General features: G+C 36.6%; 1 protein-coding gene across 6 annotated transcripts in view; it reads right to left on the reverse strand.

The window, feature by feature from the left end:
• LOC122809540 (membrane frizzled-related protein) overlaps positions 1-25202 on the reverse strand; it is a 438477-nt gene that overhangs the window by 51029 nt on the left and 362246 nt on the right. For all 6 annotated transcript variants that reach the window (XM_044081119.1, XM_044081117.1, XM_044081118.1 and 3 more), the window contains one exon: positions 2628-2755. In XM_044081119.1, the coding sequence (XP_043937054.1) occupies positions 2628-2755 (128 nt within the window). The remainder of the gene's footprint in view (positions 1-2627; positions 2756-25202) is intronic.

Consider the following 25202-nt stretch of genomic DNA (forward strand, 5'->3'; position numbering starts at 1 on the left):
ACCGGAACATAAGTGTGGCCACAACAGCAAGCAGGATTTCCTCCATACTGTACCACACATTTACTAGTTATAGTTACATAAACATGTACTGTACACCTAGCACAACACACATTATTTCCCCTGCCCTTATGCACTTGATAATCAAAGCTTTGGGTGTGGTACTTCATGCTTTTCTGTGCCTATACCGAATCTGCAGTAGCCATAGATCTCTGCAGCTGAATTTCACTTCAGGCATGAGCCCCGAGACAAATGTTACCACAGTCATTTTCTGTTGCCTAGGAGCCCTGTCCTGCAGTCCTGAGGTAAGTACCAGAGTTCAGTAATGTAGTCATTAACAGATTCGTTATCTTTAATGTAGTCATTAACAGATTCGTTATCTTTACTATTGAAGTAATAATCTGGAGGCGCTATACTATACTATTTGGTTTGGGATTAAAAGTAGTACTAAACAGCTGATCAGCTCTTCAAATATTCTAATGCCTGGCTTTTCTCAGTAAAGTAGATGTCTTATTAAACTATATATTTGTTCTCCTTCAGCACTTAGTATGACATGTTTTCTGCAATTCTTCAATATTATTAGCAATAAAGCAAAAATGAGACAGGTCCTCAATGGAATCCATCTCAAGCTCGGAATATGAATGTGAAATTAAGAAACCTTTCCTGCCATTACATCCAGATTGTGATTTTTATCATCTTCAAACTTCTTTCTTACACCAGTTTTAATCTTCAGCATTAATCATACAATTCATGTGATTAGTGCTGTCACCAAAAATGGAAAATCCACAATGAATGTAAGTGAGAAGTCTTTATTCTAAACAGCTCCTACACCTGTGCAGTTCAGCTTGTACACAGGAGATCAGCTCACCTGTCAGCAGCTTGCAAAAGTAAACTAAGAAGAGATAAAACTTTATCTTAACTGAAAGCAGGGAAAATATGTGGTTTATTGAAGCTATACTTACATTGCACATTGTTGCAATGCACCAAGCAGAAAAAGTGAAATGCAGAGAAGGTTTGAGAATGTAATTAAAATTAAAGACTTCAAGTGAAAGGCTAGGGGATATGAAATTACATTTTACCATCTGAGGTGTCACATCTTAGTCTTTGACTAAAGTGTCAGCCACATCTAAAGGTGTCAGAAGGCATGCACAAAAACAAATTGCAACCTAAATAAGAGAAGCTTTAAAATGACTATATCATGTCTGGGATATGCTTATATCTTTAATTAAATTTGATTCCCAGTCACTGTGGAACAACATCAACCCACTGCTTTAACTTCACTACCTTTAAAAGATTACATCATCTACATGACACCTAAATGACAAACTTTTAAAGCAGCATCAATATGCCCGGTACAGGAGTAGAGCATTATAATCATGCACCACTGACATACAGGAGTCTGTATTACTTAGTTGAATTGCAGCTACACTGACCTGTAACTTGCTAAAGAAATTCAGTGTTCCCCTGCAAATCTGAGAAAGAAGTGTTAATAGAGATTCTGAAGGGGTTGTTTGTCCAGCAATGCAATGTTCTACCATCACAGAGGCAGGACGTGAGCGCTGATATGGGTTCGGCAGGGGAGATGGATCATTACTGCTTACTCTGTAGTTTTGATGAACTCTCTTTGGAAATTGTGCAGCTAAAGTTGGAGGCTCAATGAACCAAAACTTAAAACTGAATGGCTGTGTAGTTAGATACCCTGGTGTAAATAGAAAAGCAAAGCGATATCAAACTGATAATGACTTTTTAATTTAATTGCCACCCAACCATAGTGCCCCTGGCTCAGAGGGTCTCTACCCTAAGTATATTAAACAACATTGACATTTGAAGTTGCAGGATTTATGTCCTGTATTTCACCTTTCACTTACACAACCATCATTTCCAGACATTTTGAAAATGTTATTGACATTCCATACCCAAAACCACCGGGTCAGCTAACAAATCAGATTTCCTCTCAGTCTGTCTTCTATCTCATTTAGGAAAAATACTTGGAAAAAGCAGTGCACAAATAACCCACAATCTTCCTTTACCAATACACCATTGTCTCATTGTGCCAACATGCATTCATAATACACAGACATACCGAAATTGTTCTGCAGAGTCTTACAGATAGAATAGTCACCAACACAAACAAATGACATCTTGCAGATGCACTGTTTATCAAAGCCTTCTACTCGGTCAGCCATCACCTGCTCTCATACTCTGGCATTGGTACCCCCAACTGCAGACTTGTTCAAGCTACCTCACCAACAGAACTTAAAATGTAACAACATCTTATCACTTGCGTGAAAGATTATTACGTGCATTCCACAGTCAAATTCAAGTCAGCTTATTCATAAATTCTCTCACTAATGACTAGCGAGTATCCAACTTAATACTTTATGATGGCAACCTTGTCTTCTACAAATTGATTCCTTACAAAAAAAAAAAAAAAAACAACATTGCAACTCCTAGGATGCAGCTGAAATGGATCATTCTAGGTCAGTCCACTACCCTACTTAATAAATAAGCTAAGAAACAAATAAATAAAAGCATTAAAGAGTAAATAATTCATTATAAGAGGGTTACAGACTGGTATTTAGGAACAGGTTTTCAAATATATCGAAGAATAATCTGAGAAGCAGAATTACCTTGTAGTTCATGAGGATGTCTATGGCACTATGCTGGTCAGGAATTCCCAGCTCGATGTTGGGGAATGAAGTCATGTTATAGCTGAGCTGCTGACACATTGTCACAGTGATGGGTTCACAGGAAGTTTCTGTCAAGAAAAGTGATCACATTATCATACTAAAAAGCAAAAGTTTGATTCAGTCTATCCACAGGATGAGGCACTAAAAACAGGTATATAAAACATTAGAAAAAACTTAAAAAAAATCAACATGTGGTAGTCAAACTCATTCAGAGAAGTAAACCAGATGATTCCATGTGTGCGTGTATTTTAAAACTATTAAACTAGGAGTGAGAAATTCAAACACAGAGTGTCATTGCATAAGGCTGGTACAGATGTAACATAACAGAAAACACTATTCAAAGATAGTAGTGCAAAATAATGAGAAGGCTGTTGTTGCTTTCCTACAGCCACAGCGTGAATTTAAATAAGAAATGTGCAAGAGTGCAGGTCAACAGCAACATAGTATATGTATTATGGCATGTAGCAGCCAGCCAGTGTACAGTAATGCAGTTTATGTGGTCTATATAGAGTAAAAGAGATTCTGATACATTGATTGGTGATGTAACAGTAGCAGCAGCATTCTTTTACAGATAACAACAGTGCCATTACTAGCACCTACATACAAGACCTTCTACTACTAAATACAGTAATGAAGTCTGGATCACATGGAATCCACCCAATACCAGTATCTAAGAAAGTAGATATGATAAAATCAAATATAGTAGTACAAGAAAAAAAAGACAAAAATGGTGTTAATCATAGAAACTACTGCATACAGCAATTATAGTGTCTTATATAGTGAGAAACTCAATGTCATAAAATGCTAGAATTTATAAGCAGAAATAAGAATAATGTGGAAGAGAGAAAGCTATACAGTTCCAATGGTACTAGGAGCAACAGGACTAATAAAAAATAATTTACAGTCATACTTAAATATGTTACCAATACATGTAATCCCATATGATCTACAAGAGGAGGCCATTCTGGGAACACTGTTGCTGCTCAGAAGAGCACTCATACCTAACATCAAAGACTCAGTACATGGAACTGGTATTGTTCAGTCATACTCTGACTTTGGAATGTGGTCCATTCCCATCACGGAATTAGAAACTCAAAACATTTGGAGAAATTAAAAAGGGAATAATGTTGACAGATGTGATCCAAGCCTTTGCCATCTAAAAATTATGGACCTAACAACTTCCAAGTGGTACTAACTGCTATGGACTCAGTGGATCTGGCTACAGATCATTGTCAGGATGCTGGATTCCATGATCAGCTCATACTCCTGACAACACAGATGTCCTGGAGCAGTCATCAAGAAAAAAAAAGCTATAGAGAAATTGACACACTGGCCACTGAAAATGACACAGCCATTTTGTAGACATAGAAGATGAAGTGCAAGAGAGTGTCATCAATGTAAAAGGTGGGCCAACTTGCACAACAATTGAGGGAAAAAATAATGCATAGGGGCCATCTCATATACATTACCCTCTCCTTCAAGCATGACTCCCGTATTAGTGAGACCACACACCACCACCACATTTCGTGTGTTTATGGGAGGGGCGTGTCTTATCCTGCACTTGGCATGTCACTTTGTCTCTAGTTTTTTTATTTTTACTGACAGCTCCAGGGTGTCTATTTCAGTCAGGTATGTCTTACCAGACAAAAAAATAGGTGAAATGATACCCAAAGTCCGACCAATAATAAAAACAAAATTAGGTATCCTTGCAGTCCACAAACGACAGAAAACACAGAACACCACTTAAAACAATAAAACTGTTTTATTAAAAGTGATTAAGTGCTTTAATTCATACTAATGTGGACTTATTCAGAACAAATCTGATTACAGAAAGGAAGGACTTATACACACAACTAAAAACTCAACTGAAAACAATTAAGTAATGAATCCTGAAGTTATAAATTTAAAGGGATAGACTCTTTTACAATAAAAAACATTGATGAAAGGACTGCAAGGATATCTAATTTTGTTTTTATTAGTCAGTTATGTCTTATCAAAGAGTCAGGTTCTCAGAATACTCTGCTACAGCCATTTACTAAATAGCAATGAACTGATATTATTAAATATCTTAACAACTGCTGTCCACCTAGTACTTGTGTGTTCCTATTAGTCCTCAAGTGCTTTTCAGATATTGAGGTGACTGAGGAGAACATGTACCCTCTGTTGACCAGAAATGGCATTTACAGAGATGCCATAAAAAGTTAAGTGCTGATAACAATGTGCATCGACTGAGTACATACACATACAGTAAGTAGATTAGATAGCCCCTTATCACTTCATATCATGTGCTGCCCTGAGCACTGTCCAGTCCTTTAGTTGGTGTGTCACTGTGTAAAGTACAAACTACTTTCTTAGTGCACAAGAAATGCTGTATATACTGTATGGCACATTATATTGATAGAGTTTTGTGGACCAAGGTGTAAATTGGCCTGTGCCTTTCCTTTGTGCAAGTCTATAAGCAAGCATCATACCACCAACATGTTTAGAGTGCTGGTGCATAAAGTGCTTACTGCCTTCCCAATGTGCATCAGGTACAGTGTGGAGCATTATACTATCGGTCTGTTTTTTGAGCTAGTACATATGATACATTTTGAATTCCTATGGCAAATCATTGATGTAATTCCCCCTGATTTTGCCTATATTTGCCTATATTTTGCCTCATATTTTTGCCTTGTCCATCATAAAATTTTTAATTTTCTGGGCAAATCACTTATGATTACAGTCAGTCAAATATACATTAGAGTTTCATATCTTATTAGGGTCTATATTAGAACATCGAAGTTTCAAAATTTTGAATGTTCTAATTTCGACCCCTATTCAGCAAAAGCTGAAAACATCGAACATACAGAACAGTGATTTTTTTCCGAGGGAAAAAAATTTGCTGTTCCAAAACACATACACACAACAAAAGCACACCAAACAAACAGCAGTCCACACACATACACTTAAAATCTTACACCTAATCCTACACTAAACTATACACACACCACTAACTATCCACTTACCTTAATGCAAACCCTAACCCTAAGGCCCGTCACTATCGCACACTCACCTCACCCGCACCCTAACCCTAACCCTAACTCACCTACCCCACCCTAACCCTCACGTCCACACAATCGCACACTTACCTGACCCGCACCCTAACCCTAACTCACCTACCCACCCTAACCCTTATGTCCACACAATCGCACACATACCTAACCTGCTCCCTAACCCTAACTCACCTAACCCGCCCTAACCCTCACGTCCACGCAATCGCACACATACCTAACTTGCAACCTAACCACTACTAACCTAACCCACACTCAATCGCACTCTTACCTGAACCTGACCCATAACTGTCCATCACAGCACTGAAAATACCGAAGTAACAGAAACGGACAACCAAATTCTTTCCCTAGGAAAAAATTTGGATTTCTGTTGCTTCGATATTTTCAGCTTTCGCTGAATAGGGGTCGATATTAGAACATTCTAAGTTTTGAAACATCAATGTTCTAATATAGACTCTCTTATTATTGTTCAAAAAATGCATGTTGATGCAGAACCTGTTGCTGTATTAAGTTCTTTTAAGTGAATTTGAGAAATGTTTAAAAATTGTCAAATTCTTTTTTTTTGTCACCCCATTTTTTGTGTCTTTGTCTAGAATTGTTGAGTAAAGAAACTAAGTAGTGTAAGTGTCAGATATGCACTTCCTTTGTACAGTGTAGTTCATTACACTGTGATATATACATATGCCAGAGCTATATGTCATATTTGTTTTGTTTCACATTTTAAGGTTGCAGAAATACATATGCTGTATTCACGGTGGTGCAGCGGTAGCGTTGTCGCCACACAGCAAGAGGTTTTCCCATTCGATTCTCGGCTTGGGTTGGGAGTGCCTTCTGTGTGGAGTCTGCATGCCCTCCCCGCGGTCGAGTGGGCATTCGAAAGACATGCGTTGAATGGGCATGCCTTCGTTGAAGGATGGGTGTCAGGCTAGCAACTCAACACCATAAAAACCAACTGCCAATCATTAGCAGACCGGAGTTCTGCTGTGGCGACCCCTAACCGGGAAAAGCCGAAAGACCAACAACAACATCATTGTTGGGTTACAAGGTTGTATGTCAGGCATTCTGGGTAAATTGTTGATGCTGAGAAGAGCTCTCCTTTCTTGCCTACTTTACTAAGTCAGCCACTGGTAAAGGCGTGTTGATCTTATAGCTTGACTATGGTCTTCCTTTAGTTGCTGCTACATCCAAAAAGGACACCACTGCCATCCATTCTGTTTCTAATGAAAATATGCCACTTTTTTCCTCTCTCTACTTGACATCAACATTGCTGTTCAGCTTTGGAAAAATCTCAATAGCTTCTAGTCAAGCAAAGTGCTGAACTACTGATTGGCATACAATTGTACAAACTCCTAAATTATCAGATTCTTTCTCCCACAACATCTAAACATATAAAACAATTATAATCTCATAATCCAAGAAACTTGAACCCCCAAGGTCCAAAGCTGCAAACTCAACATTTCAGACTAAATGCAACTGACCACTCTTTCTATCTATTAGTCCCCAAACTCAGAGAATCTCTGTGCTCCTTCCTCAGAGATACTTCTTACTCTTAATTCAAGCACAACTAAAAATCCATCTTAAAAATCAAAGACAATGCACCTCTCTTGCCTAAACACACAGCCTAATCTTTACACTCTTCCCAGACAGTCTCCTTGTCTTATATTTTCCATCTGACATTCTGTAAATCATTCCATTATGATGCAATGAGTGCAGCTACTTGCTTCATGTTGCCTTCTATAGTGTATAAATATGTAAATAGTGTAGCTTCTCTCTGAAGTCTTGCCATGCTTTTAATTTACATTTTATTACTTTGTTTTCTTCAGGCTGAGACTAAAATTTGTCAAGTTATGATCAGTACTCTACCCTGGTTAAAAAATTCAAATAAATAAATAAATACAGTTCCACATATTCAGCATGCCTTGGGACCACATGCACCACAGTGCTGACTGGTTTGGCTGTATATTATTATGGCATGCGCAGGGCATTTAGTTAAATAATGGATTGATGTTACACATGGTCACTCAACACAAAAGGGTCAAAGGTGAAAATCTGAATTGTCTTTCATGAGATAGAAAAGCCCCCACACCTACCAGACAGGGTGCTGCACTCCTTCCAGCGCAAATAAATATAATCAGCTCTACATTCAGTTCACCTTGGGAAAAAATAGGAATACCCTTCAGATGTTCACTGCAGGCTGTTTGTTGTGAAATGAATAGTTCAATCATGAGAACTTTGCTTCATGTTTGGAGAATAGGCCAGACTGCATCTGCATGCTTCACTATCACTGCACATGTGGTATGTAATGTCTGTGCTATACCCCAGCTGCTTGTATGACATCTACATTGTTCACTGCAATGTTACCTGAACATTACTGTTCCCCTCATATATGAACATGCAGTACCCTTTAGAGACACTACTATCAGTCTGCATGTTCAGCTAAGATCTGTGTATCACTAGGTGATATGAACAGACGTGTTTCATCATGCTCAGTATTACGATGTGTACAGATGTGCCAGATACACTGCAGCATGTGATGCACAACAGCACTATTCTGTGCATCCTACCACTTCATGTCAATGGTAGGTATGTTTGCATGTAATTCATGTTTGACATAACACAAGAATGACATATGTAATTTCTTACAGGTGAAGGTCAAGTCAAGTACTGATATTTATATTCTGAGTTATATCTTCCAGACCAGCAGGAGGATGCGCTGAACCAGTTCTGGGAAGAGTCACAAGAGAAAGCAGTGGTGGTGCTGGTGGTGTAGAGTACTGGTATATGTTGGACATGCCTTATATCAAGGGGCTGATTAATCGTGTCCTGTACTGTTTGACATTTACATTGGATGACAGTAACTATAAGGTAAGACAACAGAGGACAAGAAGTCACAAGAAACTCAGAATGACAACTGAAGGTCTCAGGGGATCCAATATATATATATATATATATATATATATATATATATATATATAGATAGATAGATAAGTGCAAGGGGCCGACAGGAGAGCCCACTAGGAACCACAGAGCTTGGGGAGCAACTCCTAATACAGGGAACTTGTATGGAAGGGCCAGAGACCCCAAAGAGAGGTGCAGCACCAACAACTCAGAGAACAGATATTAACATAACTAGTGAAGAAATCCCATGAAGAAAAAAAAAGGAGGATGAAGCCCTAAGAGATGTAAAAAAGTACCCTGGGCACAGTAGAAGCTGGAAAGGGTATTATATGACCAATGGCGTGAACTACAATCCTTTTATGGGAGGAATGGGACACAGCGATTACAATATCTGCAAACTATTAAAAAGCAGCCCCAAACCCAAGTTTCAGGAACTCACTTATACAAATGCATTTAATTGAAGTCTTTTTAGAGAGAATTGCTATGGACATTGTTGAACCTTTAATAGGCCCAGCAATGGAATTCAGTACAGCATGGAAGTATTATACTATGCCAAATTCCCAAAAGCAATTACTCTTAGGAAAGCTAACGCCAGAGCCATAGCAAAGAAAATTGGATTGCTTTTGTCTAGAGGATATATACCAAAAGAAATTCTGACAAACCAAGGTACTACTTTTATGTCTAAAATCATGAGTAATTCTGGTCAGTCTTTCAAGCTGAAGCAGCTGAGAACATCCATCCATCATCCACAGACAGATGACCACAGAGATATATTTAATAGAATATTAAAAACCAGTGTTAAGTAAAGTCATAGAAAAAGATGGAAAGGACATGGACCAGCTTTTATTATACTTCAGGTTTGCTACTTGTAAGGTGCCTTGGGTATTCTACAGGGTTTAGCCCCTTTTGTGAGGATGTTGGCAAACAACATGGGAAGAAGAAGAAAAATGATTTTTAATAGAGTTTTAGAGTATTATACCAGCCTACAGGATAGCAGTATAATTCCAATTCTTCAAGAATGTATGGAGAGGGTACAAGCCATCCAACAGGGAATATTTAACAGAAATGCCCCGAAAAGGCAGTTCCAGGAAAGACCACTTTTTAGTTCTGGCCCCCATAGCAGACAAGTTTCTCACCAAATGGCAAAGACCTTTTGAAGTAAGTACGAATGAAGGAAGTAAACTACAAAATTATGCAAGAAAGAGATGCACAGAGCAAATCACAGAAAATATGTAAAATCTTGGACAGAGGAACGAGTTAAAGCATTATATATGACAATAGACGTTAGGGGGCCATGATAAGAAAAGTGGTTGATAGACACCCTGACAGTAACAGTATATGACACTCTTTTGAAACCCTAGAAACAAAAAATACAAAAATTCAACAAACACAGACTCTGGCACAGTTCCCATCTGGTACTGCAGACAGCGCAAAATCTTTCTACACCTGCTGCACAAAGACCATCATGATCACCTCCTGGGGTACCGTGAGGTTTCCCTTTATAAAATGGATATTGGTATCAGCTTGTCAGGGCAGTGTGTAATGCCACTGGCATCACCCGGTCTGAGGAACAGAGCAGACAAATACAGCTACGTATCCAATCAAACCTTCTCCTTTAGTGGGATGAAGATGTTAGGGAGAGACACATTTTTACTAAATGGCATTGCCTAGCACCTGTAACTGAAATTGTCTTCTGCTGCCAGGGATATGCTGGTTTGTTTTCTGTTTCCCAGTAAAACAGGAGATTGAACAGAACTGGAATACCTGTTAGAAAATGCAGAACAAGCTCTCCTGGCAATGGGGTAAGTGTAGTGTATTGCTGGCAGTTATACAGTATTTTACTAAACTATATTGTTGATATTTGAACAGCTGTATTTGTGTCTCTTTAATTATTTATTTATTTTTTCTGCAGGATCAGCTGTGCTGCATGCAGAGAACTAAGTGGAAGCCATGTTTTCTATGCCAGGTACCATGTCAACATTCCCCAGGCCTGCCTTTCTGCAATGCAATGAAGCTGCCCTCTATAAGGGACCTGGTTGACTTTGTTGCCATATCTTAGGAGGTAGGCAAAAGCTCCTCATCTAAAAGTGGTTTGTGGTGCCTTCCTGGTTTAACTGACATGAGGTACAGTGCTTATAGGTGACCAAGGTGGACCTGGGGCTTGATGCCCACATTAGCACGCTGGATCTTATTCTGCAAAGAGAGTACTGCAGCCAGGTGGCTCCGATCATTAGACTGCCAGAGGTGGAGCTCACCTATGATGTCTGTTTTATTCTATACCAAGATTTTAACTCGACATGAAGATTTTAATAATTTTTTTCTACAATAAAAGGATTTTAACTGCCACTAAAGCCAGAAGCTCCTATTTGAACTGTTTGATTGGTTAAGTTATAATCACAGTTTGCTACAGTTTACAGCAGCTACTACATCTTCAAACTGGATACTTTGTATATCAGACGGGAAAGATTAGACACCTTGAAACCATCATTTCACTACAGTGTACTGCATTCAGAGCGTGGATATCTTGTAAAACCATTTAATTGAAGCATTGGAAATTCATGCAAGTTTTTATATATATGCTGCACTTTTACAAGTTTTATAACATTTAATTACGCTACCTATTTCTCAAGAGAATTGTACTTCATTGGCCATCATTGTACAGCGCTTCATTTTGAGTACTATGATGTCAGTCATGGAGGTGATCGACTTCTTTGAGCATTCCCTTGTGGGCAAGTTTGTTGGGTCTTCCTCACCTCCCCCTATGCCTCATCACTGCTCCCTATCCTTTTGTGTCATCATCATAACCACTTATGTATACTCTCTGTTTGCACCTTTCAATTCTTGCCCCTAGTGTGCTACTACCTGCGCAGCCATCTTTGTGTTCTGTGTTTGTCTGCCCCTGCTTACTTCTCTTTACCCTCCCTTCCTCCCCACACTTTCCTTTTGCCAGCTTCCTCTTCCACCCATGCTTGAAAAAAAAAATGTGCACTTTTACCTAAGAAAGTATAATCTTCTCCCTTAACTCAGCAGTCTTCCCATTATGTATATTCCTTTGTTTGCTCTATTACATTTTTGACTGCACTGTCTTCTCATTTCCTTCTCACTTACACAATAAAATGAGTTGATACTGTGCTGTGGTGTCCTTGTATATGCTGCCTTTTGTGCCTGTGTAGCAGCTATGGGGTGTGTCAATGAACATGTGAGCACATACAACATCAGATGTGTCCCCTGCATGTTGCTTTTCCTCTGTCATATGACTCATAACATGATTGGTCAATTTGTGGCATTATTTTTGTTATCAGGGCTGTGAATATTCCTTATTCAGCACTATCTCTGGCATGGACACTCTATACCTTCCTCTTTTTCTTCTTTCGGCTTTTCCCAGTTAGGGGTCGCCACAGCAGATCATCTGTCCGCTCATGATTGGCAGTGGAGTTTTACAGTGTCGAGTTGCCAGCCCGGGACCCAACCTTCCACAGAAGGCACACGCACGCACTCACACCTAGGGCCAATTTAGAGTGTCCAATCCACGTACAGCATGTCTTTGGGATGTGTGAGGAAACCAGAGGAAACCCACGCGACCACAGGGAGGACATGCAGACTCCGCACAGAAGGCACCCCAGCCGAGGATCAAACTGGGAGAACCTCTTGCTGTGAGGCGGCAACTCTAACCGCTGCACCACCATGGCCACCATAGACACTCTATACCAGTAGTCATTAATACATAATCCTTGTTGGGGTACATCGAGCTAATTTCATTACTCTGTTTATTGTTGAGGGGCCACGTTGTACTTCATTTGTCTTAACTTTGAAATGAGAGGTATTCAAAGAGATAGTTCTAGTTGTTTAGTCCATAAAAATACAGAGACTGCTCATAATGAACCCAATGTGGTTAAAGAGAGAAGTAAAATAGGATAGACGAGAAAAAGAAAAACACACAGATCAGTTTGGAGAACTGAAAAGGAATTAATAAGCTAAGTATTTCAGGAAACATGAACGAGCACATCTAAAACGATTCGGTTAGAAGAAAAAATGGAAGGGATAAAAATGGGTGTTTTCAGTTCCTGTGAAGGGGAAAGAAATTCAGAACTGGACAAAATACATTAAGGAAAATAAAATTTTATAAAATAAAAAAATCTTGCATCCAGCTTAAGTAATTAAAGCAATAAGTGTGCTACAAGATCAATAATATTCCTGACTAGAATATTATAAACCACTTGTTGAATGTAATCTGACAACATAAATATTTTCTTGCAATGTTCAATATTTATTTTAGGTTTTCAGTAATAACCAACTGTACTAAAACTTTACATACGCTTGAATATCCTAAAAAATATTTTTAAATAATACATGTCAACTTGGTCCTGTTATAACCAATAAAATTAACCAGAGTTAAAAAGTATAACCCCACCCCTCAATGAATTGCTTATGTTGCAATGAAACAGAAACTTTAACAGCTGTTATTTTAAGTGGTTGTTCATAAACATTTGAAGATGAATCATTTGCCTAAAATAGTATTTGTATAAGAAAAAGTAGAGAGGTTACTTTAGCAAATGACAGCTTTGCTATAACCAGCACGTAAAGCAATTTTTAGCTGCTGAAATAAAAAACATATGTTCTTATGCCATAAACGGGCACACTTTAAAGAACCCACAAATACCACACAGTATGTGCTAATTGGGGTTATTACTGTCACCCAAGACTGAAGTCCCATTTTGACTTGTTTGATTACATATTTTTTGTTTAAAAGCAAAGAGACACCAATATGGATTTCAGATGCATTCCATGCAAAGCATTTAATAACAACAAGGTAATCCAGTGGCCTTAAACTGCTCTGTCAACATGTGCTTACATCATTAAGGAAACCTGCATTTATTTATTTATTAACTTTGTTGACCAGGTAGGTGGGCTGATCCACAACCTGAGCTAGACAAGCACACATAAGTTTCAACAGATAGCTACAATTCTTTGTTATCTGTACAATTCAAAGACTGTGACAGTTCGTTTGCAGAACACCAATGGAGTGTCATGTGGAAGATATAATTAAATTCAAATGACAATTATAGTTTAAACAGAACAACATGCATGTTTATAGAATGAAGAAATTAAAAGAGGAATAGAAAGCAGTATTTACATATGTAAAATACATACCAAACAACTTTACTAGTGCAGATTACAAACAACACAATGTTTAGCTGACTAAGTATGAACTAATTGCTATACACCTAACTTAGCCTTTGTCAAAACATTGGCATTAGCACACATTACTAAGAAATTGAAGTAGCTACTTTTTGAACGTACAGAATTCCTGTTGTTTTCAAATATTTTGATGCATTGAGTTCCATGCTGCAGGTACAAGTTCTGCAAAGGCTTTTTTATCTACTGCTTTGCTGAAATGGGGTCTTGATGAAGAGATGGCATTTGCCTGTAAAGAGGCACGGGGAAGAGTTTGTGTTCCAGTGTATGCACTAGAGGTAGGTAGCATGAGTAGTGAGGTAGTCTGAATGTCAAACAGTTGAGTTGGACAGTGGCACTAACATTTAACTGGCAGCCGTTTGAATTTTCCTAGAGAGATACAGTGATGTTCTTTGGACCCATGCATTCAGGCAGGATGTAGCAATAGACTGTACCTGAAATAAATACAGGTTCTAGTTGCTTAGTCCATAAAAATACATAGACTGCTAATAAGTAAGCCAATGTGGTTAAACAGAGATGTTTACAACTGTCTCAGAACGTCACCTCAGAGCAGATGTGGTAACCAGCCAAATTTAAGCATATTATTAAGGGGAGGAAAAGAAACTAATTGGGATTTCCTAAAATATATAACTGATTTTTTGTTACATATGAAACAGACATATATACTTTGTGTGTGTGTGTGTGTGTGTGTGTGTGTGTGTGTGTGTGTGTGTGTGTGTGTGTGTGTGTGTGTGTGTGTGTGAGGGCACTTGCATGTGTTCATGTCTGCATGTGTGTGTGAGTGTGTGTGTGTGTGTGTGTGTGTGTGTGTGTACACGCACACACACACACACAAACACACACACACACACAAAACTTAGAATTAGTCAAAAGTATTTTGCAAAGTTTTCTTTCACCATAACCTTGTAACACATTTAACTCTACAGAAGCAAAACAAACAAACCCAACTTTCTGAAGATCTAGTTAAATTTTATTTGTTGGTTAAACCTATTTTATTTAATTTATTTATTTAGGTTTGTTGCCTGGAATAGCAGATGATTTACTGCACATCCATTTCAGCAAATTTAGTCAGCCAGAGGTCAGAGGCTTCGATATTTTGCAGTTTCACGATCAATCAGCGTTCTCTTTTTTAAGCATTCAAGGATATAATATAGACCCCAAATGTGGCATCTCCTACCCACACACACACACCCACACATTCAGTTTCATTCATGTACCTAGAGACATATACCCATAAGTCCACACACACACATATATATGTTGGCACACTTCTCCAGGGCCATGTTATATTTACCTGCACCACAACTATGCCCGAAGGAATGAATGGGCGAATGACATCTTTTCATGACATTTGGACTTTTCTCCTACTTGAGGAAAATTTTACTCACTGAGTAAAACTGTAGCAATGAATATTGCTAGGGGAGGCCACAAAGCTAATTCTCATTAGCCAGTCACCTGGCCTGCCACATTAGACTTACTCTTCATGCTAATGGAATACTTTATCCACCTGGTGAGTGACAGTTAGAATCCCAAACCCAAGTGTAATTGGGGGCAAATGAACACAGCTCAAAGGGAAACTTAATACAGAGATAATACATTATTAGTACCAGGCAACTCATTCAGATGAGAACAGTATAAGTTAAAGCAATCCAGTATATTTAGACAAAATGATTTTTATATACTTATTACTTGTTGATCCATGAAAAGCTTTATTCCAACAGGGAACATTTTGAAGTAGGCACAAGATGAATGCTTTTGTCCATACTGCTTGGGCTTCCTCTCCTTGCAGTGGCCCCTACAAAAGAAAACCTCAAAGGTCTCTAAATCAGAAAGGCTTTCAAAGATGAGGAAACTTTCTGAGATAAAGCTTCCAAATTACAGTTAGCCTTTCTAAATTTAACTGTCTGCTGCAGAATCAAGAAATAACGACTGAAAAGGAATATCCCATTAGTATAACAAACTCCACTCAAACCATTTTAAGTATAATAAATTACAAAATAATGCTATGCAGTTAGAATGATACTGAGACCTTAGTACTGCACAGAAGATCAAGCTATGTTGAAAAACATTTATTTTTTAGTTTCAGGATTCCCTTTTGTTTTAAGTTACATTTCATGGCTTCAGTCAAGCAACTTTAATAAACATGCACAGTAACAGCTATTTCTTGATTCTCCAGCTACCTTCTAAACAAAAAGTTCCAGTACAAGACATTCTTTCACAACGATGTTTGGTTTAGAGAGGAGTCTCTCAAGGATCACTCTTGGATAATTTCTTCTTTTCCGTTTCCTTAAATGCCAGCATACCCACACATTAAATGTCTTATGTGTGCAAATAATGCTGCAAAATTTTTTAGGAAATGATTCGGTGTCTACCATCAGTTCTCTTCGACATAAAAACTTGACATTTTTCTTTCATTGGTTCAAAGACAGAGACATCAGCATACATTTTCTGAAAGCAAAAGCCACATTGTAAGGAACTTCTGCCAGGAGAAGCAAAGTTTCAACAAAGTGAGCTGTTCATTCTCTTTCAGGGGGCGTGGACAGGTATTACCTGGGAATAGCCATTCATTTTCCTTACAGGTTGATATATAAAAGGGGAATGAGACAGAAACTTCATTTGGTGATGAGTGCATGCTATAGTGCGTCATTCAGCATCAATGAGCACTGAACCAGAAATGCAACAGGTGAAAATGAATGTTTAGGGAATTACACAGAAGACCCTACTGTACAACTTTATTCTACACATAAGGAAGTAGCAGAGTGTGTCTGCTGATGCAATTCAACATAGAAATGAACTCTGGGCATTTAAACTTATCTGGTCTGAAGAAAGGGTAATTACACAGTTGATGAAAGCCTTGCTGCAGTTTTTGAGATCAGCTGCACTCCTGAAATCACAAAATACTCATCTGTAGATTTGAACTTTTCATGATTCCATTTTGTTCATATTTAATGTCTGAAACATTCTGAGCTAGATGAATGAGACGAAGCTGAACCAACAATGTTCAGTCATAATTCTGGGAAAATACAAAACATATAATAAAAGAATATCACTATGATTATAATACAAAGAAATAAAATTAAATGTAATACTTATATAGCTAAATAGACCACATGGTTGTTGAAATGTTTTTAAATGAAATGGGAATATTCACGAATAAGTCAGTGTAACCACAAATCAAAATACTGGGATTTATATACATTCTGTTTTCCATTTTCTGGACAGATTTTTCTTAGTAGTGGTTATCTTCCCTCTGAAGACCAACATGATCTTGGCTTGAGAAAGTGCTGTCTCAGGCTATATAGTTACTAGGCATGTAGGACAAAATAACTTTAATGAGCTTAGCCCATATTCTCAATTGTCTTCAAGAACTATCTGGCTCAGTGACCTGTGCATGATCACAGAGAAAACAATTGAAGGCTAAGAGAACCAAACTCTGCACCATAGGATGCTGCTGTTTAACACCTTGTAGCCTTAATCCTCTGAACTAACACTCCCTCTTTGTCTCTCTCTCTCTCTCTCTATATATATATATATATATATATATATACACAAGTGTGTGTGTGTGTGTGTGTGTGTGTGTGTGTGTGTGTATGTATAAATTTGAATTAAATACTGCCTTTCTTAATATCAGTGGTATATCATGGCCCACTATTTTAGGATGCGTGTGCGTAAGTGTGCGTGTGTGCGTGCGTGCGCGCGTGTGCGTGTGTTTGTGTGTGTGTGTGTGTGTGTGTGTGTGTGTGTGTGTGTGTGTGTGTGTGTGTGTGTGTGTGTGTAATTTTATACATATATATATTATACACATGCATATTAAATTACTAAATATTGTCTGTTTTACTTTTGTTAACATCAATGGTATACCCAATGTAATCAATAGGAAGAATAAAGCCCATTATTTTAGGAAAGTAAAGGCCGATATTTTCTCTTTATAAAATATTAATTTTAAAAACAGAAATGTTAATAAATCAATTCACAGTAAGCAGAAATAAAAAGCTTTGATCAATAAATGTAATAACAAAGTCTTACAAGTAACTTCTATTTTAAAACATAAGATTCTAGCAACTTTTCTAGCCTATAAGTCATGGTTTTTACAATTAAGGTTTCTGACTGGGAAGAGGTATGGCTTTATTGCTTCCTCATATGCTCTTTTTACTACTCACTCTAGCTTTTTAATGAATATTGGCAGTACGGACTATTGCCTCATTATATGCATTTTCATTAATGTAGTCTAACTTTTTAAATACTGTTATCAGAGATTCAGATGATATTCAGGCAAATCAGAATATAGTGTATGAAGACTTTAACACTGTGTTAAATTTAAAATTAGATAGCTCACAGAATAAAGAACCTCATTATTATTATTATAAATGTTCTCAGTTATTGCATACTGTTATCAAAGAATATTCAGTAGATGACAGTGTTTGAGTTCAGAATCACGATACTAATACTACTACTACCAGTGTAATGACAGAAACATGAAATGATATAGAACTGAACAGTCTTTGTTCATATCATTTTTCTGACTGTTTTCTGTTTTGATTAAGTTGGTATGAATCCTAGGCTATGGTCAGACCTTTCAATAATGCTAACAATGAAAAAAGTATAAACAAATATTCAAATAAAATAATCAATTGTTCATAGGTAAGTACTAAGTTACCTGCCCTTGCAGGCCATTTTAAGATTAGCCATTTTGCCTTTTTGTGCTCGAAATAACCTATCCCATTAGGTTGTAGATTAGCCTTATACATCCCATGGTTGATAATTATATATTACCGGTAATGAGAATAGCTGGGGTCATAAATAGATAATTTGAGGGGAACAATGCATGGGATACAGCATTTAGGAACTGGCTCTGTCCATTAATAGTACAGGAGACAGTACTGAGGTAAATGTTCTGTTTCTCATCCACAGATCTAAGTTGCACTTGAATTCGGTGAAATGTCTTCTTCTGATGACATCACACATCTGGTGGAGACCAATAATGGCGATCCAAACGTGGGGAATAATGCTGAACCTCGGCGTAGTGCGAGAATTTTTAATAAGAACCAGCAAGTGGGCCACAATGAAAACAATTGGGGTTTTTACAAGGGCAACAACAAAGTAACCCCACACAATTCGAACTTCAATCGGGGCCAATATCCACAGCGCAAGAACAATCGGTGCAGGAGGTAACCAACGAGACTTCATTGGGACATTTAACTATTTTACAAAGTGCTAAATGTGATTTCAATGTTTTTAACTTTACTTCTGAAGTTATTCCAATGGATTTAGTAGAATTGCTAACAAAAGGGTTTAATTTTGTTCCCAGCATGAAGCCTAAACTAGCACACATTTTATGTGACTTAAAAATATTTACACGTAAATTGAACCTGAATGTTATGTTTGGCAACTCTAGTTGTGTTGTTTCTGATGAACATGTGGCAAGCACATTCAATCCTCCCTTGAATAATAATTTGGCGTTGTTTGAGAAAGTAACTGAAATGTCTTTTAGATCTTTAGTTACTGATTACTTTCATAATAGATATAAACAACATGATAACATTTCCCAAGGTGACAGGGAGCTTATTGAATTTATTAAAATTCATAACATTCGGGTAATGCAGCCTGATAAGGGTGGTGGTGCTATTTTCATGGATGAGGTAGACTATGATTGTAGGATGTCTAATATGCTTTCTACTTCAAATTACAACAAGGTTTCTTTGAATGAACTTAATCAAGCTTATCAACGTATCAAAAATTTTTTGAGTGATTTGTTCATTGAAGGAAGTATTTCCTTAGATACATATCACTATTTAACAATGCCAGCACCTTTGATTCCTGTAATCTTCAGAATACCTAAATTACACAAAAATATGAATAACCCCCCCTCTTAGGCCTATTATTGATGGACGTAATTCCATCACATATGCATGTGCTAAATGGGTAGATGCCAAATTGAAAGACGTATTGAAAACGGAAGCCCAGATTTGCCGTGATTCATGGCACGTTTTACATCATTTGAATACCATTCCTTTTGATGGGAATTATGGGTTCTTGACCGTGGATATCAGGGATCTATACACGGTTATTCCACAACAACTAGGTTTAGAATGGGTAAGGGATTTTTTACTTATGAAACAAATCCCGGGATCAGACATTGATGTGATTATTGCCTTATTAGATATCGTTTTAAGTAATAACTATTTTATGTTTAAAAAGGAATTGTTCCTTCAGAAATCAGGTATTGCCATGGGCTCCCCATGTGGGGGCAGTTTTGCCAACTCTGTCATGGCATTTTGGGAACATTCTTTTTTATTTGCCCATCCACTGTTTAATAGCCTAGTTGTTTGGTATACACGGTATCAGGACGACATCCTTATTATAATGAAAGGTACACAAACGGATGCTGAGAGATTGGTTGAAACAATGGGCTCCTTTAAGTCATTTTTGGGTTTTACATTCCAATACCAGGAGCACGCCACCAACTTTTTGGACATTAATATATATAAGGATGATGTTCATGACAAATTTAGAACTACAATATATAGAAAACCTTTCTATAGTAATTCTTTTTTACATTTTACTAGTAACCATCCATCTTTTCAAAAAAGAGGGGTTGTAAAAGGCCAAACTAGTTAGAGCGTCCAGGATGTGTTCCCACGATGATGATTTTCACCATGAGTGTAATACGTTAAGTCGGATGTTTTCCAATCGTGGATACCCATCATCATTAATTCAAGCCTTAATCACGGAAGTTTCATGTAAAAGGCTTGAAGGGCTTTTGGGTCCTATTTTAACTAGTGGCCATGATTCTACTAATTTGATTCACGCACCTGAGGTTTTTTCACAGACGACACAGTCCACTATGTTATCTAACAAACAAAATTATGTTACCAGTTTTATTACACAATTTGATGATGTGTCATTTGCACTTAGGGAAATATTAAATAACAACTGGGACTTTATTCTACAAGACTCAGGTCTTAAGAAAACACTGGGTTTGAAACCCGTAGTTGTCTTTAAGAAGGGTGTTTCCTTAAAGACATTATTTGAACTATCCCATGGTCAATACAAACATAAGAAGGGGATGTTTAAATGTGGTAGGTGCAAGTATTGTAAATATATTCAAACAGGGTCTTGTTTTTACATCAAAGGTTGTAGATATTTAATCCATGACAAGTATAATTGTGAATCCCAGGGCGTTGTTTATTTGGCTTCATGTCAGTCCTGCCCAGTTTTTTATCTAGGCAAGACCGAACGCCAACTTAAACAGCGCATATACGAGCACATCTATGCTATATCTAAGGGCACAGTCACTAATGCCCTGGCTAGACACATTAATGAATTTAATTCTCATAGATTTCAATTTACTGTGGTGCAACAAGTTATTCCTAACCCTAGGGGTAGTCCTTGGCAATTAAAACTAGAGGAACAGGAACTTATATGGCAACTGAGAACAAATGCTTACATTCATCCTGGAATAAATGATGTTTCTTCCATTAAATGTTTACTCAGGTTAAAAGCCTTGAAACGTTAAATGATTTTTTGAATTAATACAGTTTATTTTTATTTTTGTTTTTAACTAAAACATTCAGTATGTTTTTTCTTAATAGTGCTGTTAGTTTAATATATAGTTTTTAATATAGATTATTAGGACATAATGGTGCCTTTTAAGATGTTATTACATTAATTGGTTAATTAATTGATTGACTTGATTATAAAATATGGCTGTTGGTTCTATGTAATTGTCTGAAGAAGTGCACTCATGAGAGGTGCATGAAAGCGCTTACAATAAATTTGTTGGGTGATTCGTGGACTTTGTCAGCGGTTTTACTTCTTAGTTCATTTATCTTGCACTTGAATATGGACAGGGATGAACATTGATTTATGTGAATGGGGAGTCTGTTCTAAACCTTCAGCATCTTCTGTGAGATATACCTGTCCCTCCAAACTGTTCTGTTGATGTTGCAGAAGAAGTTTGGATCCCTAGACAGAGTATTTCTGATTCCATTTGAATTGTTGATGTGCAGTAGATCTATCAGTAATGGCTCAGAGGAATCCTTGCATGCCCGACACAGATTACCTCTTAGCAGTTTGTAGGATACCGATTATTGTGACAAGGTTTTGCATCGGTCCATGTAAGGACATGTTGCTTAGGCCTTGTAACCTTTTAGTAAGATATCTCTGTGGGTGTTCCAGTTGTTGCATATGTCTGCACAAATGTATGTCAAATGTGGCATTATATTCAATGATTGGCCTAATAAGGGCTGAGTAAAGGGGGACAATGACATTCCTAGATCTAGACACAATCCTTTTTTATAAGCTGTTCAATATAGAAGGACTTTCCTGCAATATAGGCTCATGTTGGTCAAAGCTTAGAGCACAGTCCACATAAATTCCCAACTTATTATAAGTTCCAAGTTAGGGCTTGTAGCGAGTGGAGTTTGTTGTTCAAGCTCCTAGCATTGATCAGTAATGCCTTCATATTTTAACCAAATAATACACCACAAAGGCAGACAATACATTTAATTTAGCAGTTTCATAACTTGAAAGGATTACTTCAGAATACATAATCAAAAAAACATACACATTTATAATTTATAAAAATCATATTACAAATTCAAAATCAGTTACTACCCTAAGTTGGCAATAATTTAAATACTTTCCCAATGTTAATTAAATACAAAAATGTTAACATTTTGAAATAGTACTGTTAAAAAGTTTCCTATGTTTTCTGTCTTTAAAAACATAACTTCATTTAAACATCGTAGTTTTTCAGCTTGTAGGCCAAATTACCACAGCTTCTTTCTGATCACAAGACAATCTGTAATCACCATCTGTTATGTTAACACTTAAACGCTATGAAAAATAAACTTCTTATGTTCAGGAAAATTTTAAATATGTTTAAATAAGGGATTATTTCTGTTCTTTACCTGGATATCATACCAATCTAAAAACATTACAACACTGTCACAAACAGTACATACTATTTCTTTGGAATACTAATTGAAATAACCGGGACCATAAATAAAGTTGTCACAACTCAACATAAATAAACTGACTGATGCACATCTAAATGCTTTACATGTACCACAGCTGTACATAACTCGCACCTTACTGGTAAAAAAAGAATCAATGTAAAATTGATCTAAAAAACACTCCTTCTTCTACATTCATCACATTTAGCAGACAAGGACAACTCCCATTTAACATCTGCATCTGGTGATCCTGGTTCTGGTCTTCCTTTTTCCCCACTGGACATTTTTAGAACAGACACCAAAGACAAGGTTCTTTCACAGGGAGAGGAAGAGGAAGAGTATGAAAGCGTAAAGTTAAATAGTTGTTGGACACAAATTTTCCATAATCATTCTCACTGGATAGAAATTTACAGATATTCAGTTTGCAATATTAAAAAAAAAAGTTTGTCTTTTATTCCTGCTAGATGCGATGATTTAGCAAAAATGATAAAGCAGCCAATACAATAATATATAAACTGAGTGTTCATTTTTTATTACATGATATTAAGTATTTGGACATTATTTATTTATTTTTTTAAACTTCTATTTTAATTCACCATTGCATTTTACACTGAGGATTTTTCAGGATTTGTGCAAAGTAGAAATTACTCAAATGTTGCAAATTAAACCTTAGGTTAGATTTTACAATTTAACTAAAGGAGAGAATGCTGTTTTGCAAGCACTTTCTGTACAGAACACATATAGGTTTATGGTGGCTGCTAATGGAGGTGGTTTAGTTGTTATATACCAGACAGATTACATAAGGGCCATACTAAATTTTCTTGCAAATGTCAATAAATATAAAAAAAAATCTTTGTTTTATATACACAAAAATATAAATATGTTTATGTTGTGATAAAGGATCTTTTAATGCAAGGTGGTATAGACCCATATCAGTATGAGTTTATGAAAATTAATGCTACCAATGTTGCTAATTTGTTTGGTATACCTAATATCCATAAAAATATCAACAAACCTCCTTGTGGGCCAATCATCTCTGCTTCTAAATCAGTAACTAATGGTATTTCTATTGTTTAGATACTCAAATCCATTAGTCCAGATTTTGCCACCTTAAATTAAAGAGTCTAAGCAGTTTTTGGGCAAGTTAAAAAATGTTCCATGGATAAGTTTTAAATGGCCACTGTTGAAGTTGCAGCTTTCTATACATCTATACCTATATTTATGTGGTTGAAATTTTCACACAGTTTTTTTCATCTAAACACACTAAGTGGTCTAATTATAAAATTAGCACCTGCTGTTTGTAGTGGAGATGGTTTTGAATCAAAATAATTTCATATTCAGTTATGAATATTATCAGCAAATAAAAAGAGTATCTATGGGTGCAGTTATAATGGGATGGTGGAAATTGGAGATATTGTCTTATTGTGCATCTTTTGAGAAAGTGAAATTTTATAGTAGGTTTGTGGAAGATTTGTTTTTTTTTTCTATGGGAAGGCACTAATGGTGAATTTATCTCCTTTATTAATGGTTTAGAATTTGTAGTTGCATCTATAGGTACTACTGTTAATTTTTTTAGTTATGAATATTACATTGGAATTTGATAAAAATATTATAACAAAAGTATTTATAGAAAAGAAACTGCTATTAATGGTTATTTACACTATTCTGGTAAACATCCTTTTTTAATGAGAAACTACATCCCAAAGATAAAATTCATCAGAGCTTTCCATCTTAGCACTGAAGACATTTTTTAAATGAAATTAGTTTTATTTCCAGTCCTTTTACTGATCGAGGCAACCCACACACTTTATTGGTTTGTTATAGAAAACAGAAAATATTTTCTATTGACTGATATTCACAAGTAGTTTTGAGGAAGGCAAATGTAAGAATGAGTCATGTAGCAAGTTGAAAAGTATTAATTTTAGTTTGGACATGTCTAGAGATGCACATTTTTATATAGATTGTTGATCGACAACTGGAAGAATTGTTGAAAACAGAGGGAGAGAAACCATATATTGTTTATGTTAACAGATACAGTTTAAAGTCTGTGTTACAAAAAGATAAATTTTACATTGATTCTTGTTCACCAGAAAGGTGCAAGGTACATATAGTTGTGGTACATGTAAGGCTTGTAGATGTGTATCAAATTGTCAATTCATGTGTGCTGAGTTGTGACAATTTTAATTATGGTACTGGTTATTTCAATTGGTGTTCCAAAGGAATAGTATATATTGCCTTGTGACAGTCTTATAAATGTTTTTACATTGGTATGATAACTAGGAAATTAGTAAATGCATTCTTGAACATCAATAGGATATCAAGATGAAGCATAGAAATAACACCTTATTTAAATATATTTTCGATTTTCCTGGACATAAAGCGTTTATTTTTTTTTTCTTTGTTTGTTTTACAGT

This window comes from Protopterus annectens, chromosome 8.part0, assembly GCF_019279795.1.
Source record: "Protopterus annectens isolate FY-2018-M chromosome 8.part0, PAN1.0, whole genome shotgun sequence".
In the NCBI taxonomy this organism is placed as follows: domain Eukaryota; kingdom Metazoa; phylum Chordata; order Ceratodontiformes; family Protopteridae; genus Protopterus; species Protopterus annectens.